At 60.4% G+C, this 8,109-nt stretch overlaps 2 protein-coding genes across 2 annotated transcripts in view; one reads left to right on the top strand and one right to left on the bottom strand.

Moving 5' to 3' along the window:
* The window catches only part of KRT80 (keratin 80), a 15,648-nt gene extending 9,373 nt beyond the window's left edge, over positions 1–6,275 (top strand). Inside the window, exons 4-9 of the mRNA XM_042025742.1 lie at positions 817–912; positions 3,355–3,519; positions 3,896–4,021; positions 4,153–4,373; positions 4,826–4,881; positions 4,953–6,275. Of these exons, the coding sequence (XP_041881676.1) occupies positions 817–912; positions 3,355–3,519; positions 3,896–4,021; positions 4,153–4,373; positions 4,826–4,881; positions 4,953–5,068 (780 nt within the window). The 3' untranslated portion in view covers positions 5,069–6,275. The remainder of the gene's footprint in view (positions 1–816; positions 913–3,354; positions 3,520–3,895; positions 4,022–4,152; positions 4,374–4,825; positions 4,882–4,952) is intronic.
* BCDIN3D (BCDIN3 domain containing RNA methyltransferase) overlaps positions 4,181–8,109 on the bottom strand; it is a 23,532-nt gene continuing 19,603 nt past the window's right edge. Inside the window, exon 4 of the transcript XR_006015637.1 lies at positions 4,181–4,422. The gene's annotated coding sequence lies outside the window, so the exon portion shown is untranslated. The remainder of the gene's footprint in view (positions 4,423–8,109) is intronic.

Below are 8,109 nucleotides of genomic sequence, written 5' to 3' on the forward strand. Positions count from 1 at the left end.
TCAGCCCATCCCCATCCCTGCATCCCGGGATTGCCTGTCAGCCCATCCCTGTATCCCGGGATCTCCTGTCAGCCCATCCCCATCCCTGCATCCCGGGATTTCCCCGGCCTGAGGGGGGGTCCAAGCCCTTCCCAGGCCGCCCCCTCCTCCCCGTGTTCCCTCCGGGTGCCATTAGGGTTGGGAAGGGCTGGAATTGATAAAAGGATTTGCTTTGTTCCCTGCGGAGGGGCCACGCCCTGGGCAAACCCCGGGCAAAGCTCTGGAGCCGGGGTGGGAATCCGCTGGAACTGGGATTTTATATCAAACCCCCAGTCCGGGGGCAGGGCAGGGGTGTTGGGAGAGAGGGAATGTTCCCCGGAAATATCCATCCTGGCTAATTCCATGTTTTCCGTGGCACACTCAGCCAGGAAGGGCATTCCTGGACACCTCCAGGGACGGCTCCCGAGTTTTCAATGAGTGGAGCCTTTTGTGGGGAACAAAGCTGGGAGGGGACGGCCCAGCCCTGCCCGGCGCAGCGGAGCCTCCCACCAACAAATCCCACAAAACAAAGGGAAAAGCTCCTCAAAGGAGCCCGCACCTGCAGTGCAGTCCCAAACGTCCCTGCTGATAAATCCCGGGATGGGGTGGCTGGGAAGGAGCTCATCCCTCCTGGGCAGGGACACCTTCCCCGTCCGGGGTGCTCCAAGCCCCGTCCAGCGTGTCCTGGAACATTCCCAGGGATGCAGCGAGCAGGGCACTCCCTGGGGAGGGGGAGCAGTGGGAATGACTCGCTACAAATCCAGTTATGGACAAAAGGATCCCTTTGCACCCGTGCAGGACCTGGACGCGAGCACCTTGCACCGCACGGAGCTGGAGGTGAAGCTCAAAGGGCTCCAGGAGCTGCTGGAGCTGAAGAAAACCATCTACGAGCAGGTGGGAGCACACCTGGAGAGGGCTGGGGTGCCGTGGGAAACACGGCATTTTGGGGACAGATCCTGGATTTCCACACCCACCGGAGCTCGGCCAGGGTGTCGCAGCCGTGGCCTGGCTTCGGCAGGAAGGATCAGCTGAGGAGCTGATCCCTCCCCTGCACTCAAACCAACACTGGGACTGGGCCAGCACAGTCCTTCTGCCCCAGAGCCGCTGTGGGGGCCTGGGGTCCCCCAGAACAGCCCAGAGTTCCAACCCCATCCCAAACTGGCTGCTGGGGCTCAGCTCCTGCCCACAGGGACGGGGTTTGCCCCAGACCTCGGCCCAGGTGAGCCAAATGTTCAGACTCCGGGAAGAGCCCGAAGCCCAGCACACCTGGAGAACCTGGGTGCTCTGAAACGCATCCAAGCTCCTCCTTCCCGGGAAAACCAGGGGTCCCCCCCAGTCGGGAATGATCCCAGCCAGGGGGAGGGGCCTCCCTCAGAACCGACCCCAGGCACTGACCCAGGGCCTGGAAGATGTCACCCAGCAGGATCAGCGGTGTGGGAGCACTCGGGGTTTGTCTAAATTCCAGCAATCCGAACCATGACAGTGCCTGATGGAGGAATGGGAACATTCCTTGGGGAAACTGAGGCACAGAGCGGCAGGAGCTGCCTCCCAGCGCAACTGCCCCGGGAGCCCGAGCTGCTCTAAAATGAGATTATTCCTCGTGCAAGGCAATTTTAGCACAGATTTTCTGGAAATGAGGCTCTGCTCCAGGATCTCCAGCTGATTTCCCGTGGGTCCCACAAAAAGCTGCATTTTTTAACCCGCAATTCGTGTAAAAATCTCATCCCCAGCCTGTCCTGTCTCACCTTCTCTGTGGATTCGATGACAGCAGGTACAGGCACATTCCCGGGGGAGGGAAAATGAGGCAAACTTTGCTTGTTGGGATGAATCAGGAGAAAATCCCACCCTCGTTTCTCATGAATGAATGAGCAGTGTGGGGGTTTTATTCACCAAATGATCCAATATTCCCAATAAACACAAATCTTCTCACCTGCTCCAAGATGAACAAAGAAACTCATGGATTAAACACCAGTGGGATAAAATCTCCCGATCATCCTGCTTTTTGGGGTATTTCTGTGTCACCCCTGAGCCCTTTGTGTGCCCAGCCAGGGAAGGGAAGGGAATCAAGGAGCACAATTCCTGCTCCGGAGGGACCTGAGCGCCAAGGGAAGAACAAAGGAGAGGGAGGAGGAGAAGGAATTCCTGGTGCAAAGCTGGAGATAAGGGAGCAGCTGCTCCAGATGGAGCCTGGGTACGGATCTGGATCCAGGGGCCCTTCCAGGCTCAGGGTGGGGAATTCTCCACTCCAGGCTCTGTTTTCTCCAGCTGTGACTTATCCAGGGCAAATAAGTGCTCCTGCCTCCCCCCACGCTGCCATTCCCGGGACAGAGGAGAGCAGCAGCTCTGCCAGCCGTGGATGTGTCCAGGGAAGGCTCCTGGCCCCCTGAGGAGCTCTGACACCCAAAGAGATCCCGCAGCAGAGCTCGGAAAGGGCATTTTCCAGCCCCCCCAGGCTGCGGGACCATCCACACTGCCTTTGTTTTCCCGAGCCTCCCACATCCATCAGGGATGTTGATGGATTCGTGGGTGTTGATGGATATGGGGCCATGATCATCGGCTCCAGCTCTGCTCCTGGGGAATGACCGACTGGACAGGAGGGAATGCCAGGGGAGGTTTAGGTTGGATATCATGGAAAATCCCTTCCTGGAAAGGGGTGTCCAGCCCTGGCACAGCTGCCCAGGGCAGGGGTGGAGTTCCCGGCCCTGGAAGTGGCCAGGAGCGTGTGGATGTGGCACTTGGGGACACGGTCAGGGGTGGCCTTGGCACTGCTGGGGAACAGCTGGAATCTGGTGATCCTGCAGGTCTTTTCCAGCCTTAAGGATCCAGGATTTTTCCTGCTCCTGGAGTGGTCCAAAGGCACCGTTTTGTCAGATTTTTACCAGGTTGTATCCAAAGATCCCAAACCCCACCTTGACCTGAGTCTGGATTTTATGGAGCAAACACCACCAGATTCCCAGCTCCAGAGAGTGAAAACTTGGGAATTCTCCCCATCTCCATGTGGAAGCTGTTCTGCCAAGCACAGCCCACCTGGAGGGTCCAGCTCTCTCTGACTGCTGGGAATCTTGGATTTGACCAGATACTGGGAAGGAGTTCTTCCCTGTGGGGGTGGGCAGGCCCTGGCACAGGGTGCCCAGAGCAGCTGGGGCTGCCCCTGGATCCCTGGCAGTGCCCAAGGCCAGGCTGGACATTGGGGCTTGGAGCAGCCTGGGGCAGTGGGAGGTGTCCCTGCCCATGGCAGGGGTGGGATGGGATGAGCTTTGAGGTTCCTTCCCACCCAAACCATTCCATGGATTTCCAGCTCCGTGTTCTCTCTCCTGTTGTCCTGTGGCTCTGCAGGAGCTGGAGGAGCTGCTGACAGAAATCAAGGACATTTCCGTGGTGCTGGGGATCGACAGCTGCTCCCGGCCGGACCTGGGCAGGATCGTGGAGGACGTCAGGGCCCAGTACGAGGCTCTGGCCCTGCGGAGCTGGGAAGAGGCCGAGGCCCTCACCCGGAGGAAGGTACCAGAGCCCTGCTCCGTGCCAGGAAAGGACAGGAGGGATTGGCCTGGAAACAGCCGGATCAGCAGGAAGGGAGGGATGGAATGGAGGGAGGCATGAGGTGCTGTCCTGGATCAGCTCCGGACAGTAAATCCAGAGTTTCGTTACTCTGGGCTCTCCACACCTGGAGAAATCCCAGACATCTCCCAGTGCAGATGGAAATGTCCTTCCAGCTGTCCAGAGAGCAGGAATGGTACTGACCCCGGGAGCCGGGTGAGCCCGGCACAGCCACAGCCAGAGAGGACGGGAACGAGCCCCAGGTCTTGCCCCAAGTAATCCAGGTGGTCCCAGGAACATCCAGGTGATGCCAGGGCACCCCTGCTCCCTCTCCCCACAGCTCACCGACAGCAGCTCCCAGGCCGGCTCCTTCGGGGGGCACCTCCTCGACAGCCGGCGGGAAATCGCGGATCTGAACATCCGCATCCAGAAACTGCGCTCCTGCATCGTGTCCCAGAAGAGCCAGGTGTGTCCTGGGGGGGAAACGGGACAGGGGGGTCCTGGGGGGAAAATGGGGACAGGGGGGTCCTGGGGGGGATGGCGGGACAGGGGTGGAATTCCCTCCCCAAGCCCCCTCCCTCCCTGTCCCCACCGCAGTGCCTGTACCTGGAGGAGCACATCCGCGAGGCCGGCGAGCAGGGGGAGGGGACCCTCAGGGACGCCAAGGCCAAGGTGGCCGGGCTGGAGGAGGCCCTGCAGCGCAGCCGGGAGCACGTGGCTCACCTGGTCCGGGAGTACCAGGAGCTCATGAACATCAAACTGGCCCTGGACATGGAGATCCTCACCTACAGGAAGCTCATGGAAGGGGAGGAGAGCAGGTGAGCCAGGATTCCTCCGCCTCAGGTGGGGAAGAGATGCACTGGACACCTGGGGGGATGGAGACATCATGGAATCATGGAATGCTTTGGGATGGTCCCCCAGTCCCACCCCCTGCCACGGGCAGGGACAGCTCCCAAAGCCCAGCTTGCCCAAATCCCAAGTTCTGAGTTGGGTACTGAGGGTTCGGCCAAAGAAGGAACAAATCCCGGTGGTTCCCAGCAGTTCAATCCCATTTCATGCTCCCAAGTTCTCCTCAGACTCCCCAGGCTGAGCTTCCAGACCTTCTCCAGGTGCTCTGCCCAGGGACTGGGGAAGCCCTTCCTGGTCCAGCCACACCCTTGGTCCTACCCCGATCCCAACTCGCCCAGGCCCAATTCCAGCCAATTCCAGCCCAATTTCACCCCTCGGGGAGAGCTGGAGCCGTGTCCTCACATTGTCCTTCCCTTCCCAGCATGGAGCAGCCCATTCCCACCGTCATCAGCGCCGTCCACTCCCGGCCAAAGCCCCGTAAGTGCCTTGATCCCTCCAGTCGGGAGCTCGGGGAGTGATGAAGGGTTTTAACCTCCCCCCTCCCGCAGTGTCTGCCAGCACCCTGCGGCACTCGCGGCTCTTTGCCCGCGGCTCGGGGGACGCAGAGCCGAGCAGCGGGAGCCGGCCCAGGCTCAGCCCCGGAGCCCCCGGGGGATGTTCATAGAGAACGGGATGAACACGGATCCAAGGCACCTGGGAAGCTCTTCCTCCTGAGCTCCAGCCCACACCTGAGGGATGAAGGATGAGGATCCTCTCCGGGCCGTCTCTTGTCTTTCCACCATCCCAGTTCACAGCTCCATTCCCAGTTACAGCAGGAGCCAGCCCAGGACTTCAGGGCCTCTCCCGTTCCCTTCACCTTCCTCTGCAGGGCTCCTTGCCCAGGGGATTTGCCATCCCTCCTTTGCAGTGTGCCCGGCAGGAGGGACTGTCCCCAGCCCAGTTTTAGCAGCTGCCATCAGTCCCTTTATGGTGTTGCCAAACCCTTTCCCTGCTCTGACGGGGCTTCCAAGGAAGGCACCATCCAGGCTTCCACACTGGGGGAGAGGGAGGAAAACCCCAGGGATGGATTTGTCACCTGGATTGACAGATCTGGTGACACCCTGGAGGACCCTTGGCCACCTCAGGGTATCTCCCTGCCTTTTGCGGGGGGGGGCCCTCATTCCTTCTCCAAAGCTAAAATGCCTCAAAACTCTGATTTCCATAATCCCTCCCTCTCTCCAGGCTCCGCACAGCAGTTCCAGCTCCTCAAATTGGGATACTGGTTCCTATTTAACTGCACTGGGAACAGCCCCAGTTGGGTGCAAAGGGACCTCAAAGCTCATCCCATCCCACCCCTGCCAGGGCAGGGGCACCTCCCACTGCCCCAGGCTGCTCCAAGCCCCAATGTCCAGCCTGGCCTTGGGCACTGCCAGGGATCCAGGGGCAGCCCCAGCTGCTCTGGGAAATCCATTCCAGGGCCTCCCCACCCTCACAGGCAGGAATTTCCTTCCTAAAATCGAATCCAAATCTTCCCTCTTTCAGCCTACAGCTGGAAAACTCCCTTGCCTTTGTATTTATTGACCTCAGCTTGTACCTGACCCAGCTGCCCCCTCGGCCAATCCCAGTCCCAATCCCGATCCCGGCGCTCCAGAGCTCCCAGAGCCAGCCCTGGAAGTGCCCCATGGCCACAGGTGGGGGATGCTGTGGCCACCCCTGCAGCCTCTTCCCCCCCCCCAGAATCCCGCAGGATTTTCCTTCCTGGCTCCCGCCACTGCCACGCAGCCCCCCCGCATTCCTGGATTCTGGGTCCCCATTCCCACATTCCCGTAGGATAGGAAGCGCAGCTCTGGCTCGCGGGGTTTGGCTGTTACAATAAATTCTGTCTCTCGGAATCCATCGTGTCCTGTCCTTGGTTTTCTCCAACTTCCCAGCCCAGGCACCTGGGCAGCAGCTCCTCCCCAGCAGGACCCACGCGGGGGCTCTGGCTGAGCTCTGGCAGCCGAGTGCATCCCAGGGATTGGCTTGGGCACATCCCCGGGGTGGAGGACACGGGGCCGGAGGGGCAGCCACGGTGCGGGATCCAAGGCCTTGGGGAGCAGCTTTTGGGAGTGAGGGGACCCCGCCCAGCACTGCTCAACCTCCCCAAACCCCCCTGCCCCTCTCTGAAGGGGAATTTCTGCACCCCATGGCACCCGATTTCCCCACAGCCCCTCATTCCAGAGGTGCCCTTTTGGATCACTGGGGTTTTTTGGTGCTCCTTGACCCCCAGAGGGATTTCATTGGGAGATCCAAACCAGACCAGGTTCCCTGAGGTGCTGGAGGACCCAAATTTGGGAGCAGCTTTGCTGTTTGCTGCCCACCTGGGAGACACTCTGCCCTTCTGGGGTCAGCTTCCCCTCCCCAAACTCCTCCTGCCCCTCTCCAAAGGGGAATTCCTGCACACCCGGGCCAGGTCCATCCTGGGCACCCGCACTTCCCTGTGACCCCTCATTCCAGAGGTGCCCTTTTGGATCACAGCTGCTCCCTGTTCCCCCGGGGGATTCCCCGGGAGATCCCAAGCAGCCCAGGGCCCCCGGGGTGACGGAAGACCCAAATCTGGGAGCAGCTCTCCGGGTCCAGGGCAGGGGGTGGGAGACAGAGGATGGGAAGGACATTCCAGACCAGAGGAAAGGGTTAAATCCAGTTTCCCAACCTGGCAGGATGGGGAAGGGGGTGGCTCTGGGCAGCTCCCAGTTGCTCCCAGTTGGGCAGGGTTAGTGCAGGGCTGCCTCTGGAGCCAGGGACCTGCAGAGCCCTTGGGAAAAGCCCTTGGGAAAGGCCCTTGGGAAAAGCCCTTCCCAGGCAGGGCCGTGCTCAGAGCAGCCCCGTTCCCGGGGCAGGAGCAGAACGGAGCTCGTGTTGTCCGGGATGAGGCCGGAGTGGGAGCCTGGGACACCCGAACTGAGGGATCTGGAGGCCGGGGGGGCTCAGCTGAGACCTTCCCGCTGCTTTTCCTCCCTGACATTGGATTTTGGGGACCTTTTTGCTGTTTCTGAGCCTTCACCACCCACGGGGCTGGGAGGAGCCCTGAGGCCGCAGCAGGGGATGAAAGGGTTGGTTTGAGCCTTGGGATTCCGGCCGCGTTCCTGGACTCTGGGACACGGGAGGGACAGAGCCAGCCCAGCGCTCCCCTGTCCCGCAGCCTCGGAGCCCGCTGACCACTTCCGAGGGCACCGCGAACGCGTCCATCCAGCAGAATTCCTGCCCTCCACCGACGGGAGCTGAGCTCTGCCGGGGACGATCCACGGCTCCGGGACTCCCATCCCGCACCATCCCTCCCTCAGCAGGGCCCAGCCTCTTCCTCAGGGCAAATTCCCGTTGCTGTTCTTATCCCGGAGTCACCACCAGCCCCAATTCCAGCCGTAAATTCCCCAGGGAATTGCTGCAGGTGCCAGGCAGCACCATCAGCTCAGGACCCCACAAAAATCCCTTTCGCAGCCCTTCAAAAAAGGTCCTGGTTGCACCCCCCGTGTCAATCCAGAATAAAATACATCGGATTTACCTTTTTAAAGGGATAGAATGAGGAAAAAAGGGGGCAACAGAGAAGGATGCAGTGGTGAGGGGCAGCCCCAGAAAGTGCCAGGATTGTCACGTCCCTGGTTTTGACTCAAAATGCCACAAAATCCCACCTGGCTGCTTCCTAAAAATTCCTAAGAACTCAAAGGATCCTGAATTTGGAGGGGGGGC

This window comes from Corvus kubaryi, unplaced genomic scaffold (genome assembly GCF_017639235.1).
Source record: "Corvus kubaryi isolate FWS band 111438036 unplaced genomic scaffold, C.kubaryi_AGA036_p1.0 37277, whole genome shotgun sequence".
NCBI lineage: Eukaryota > Metazoa > Chordata > Aves > Passeriformes > Corvidae > Corvus > Corvus kubaryi.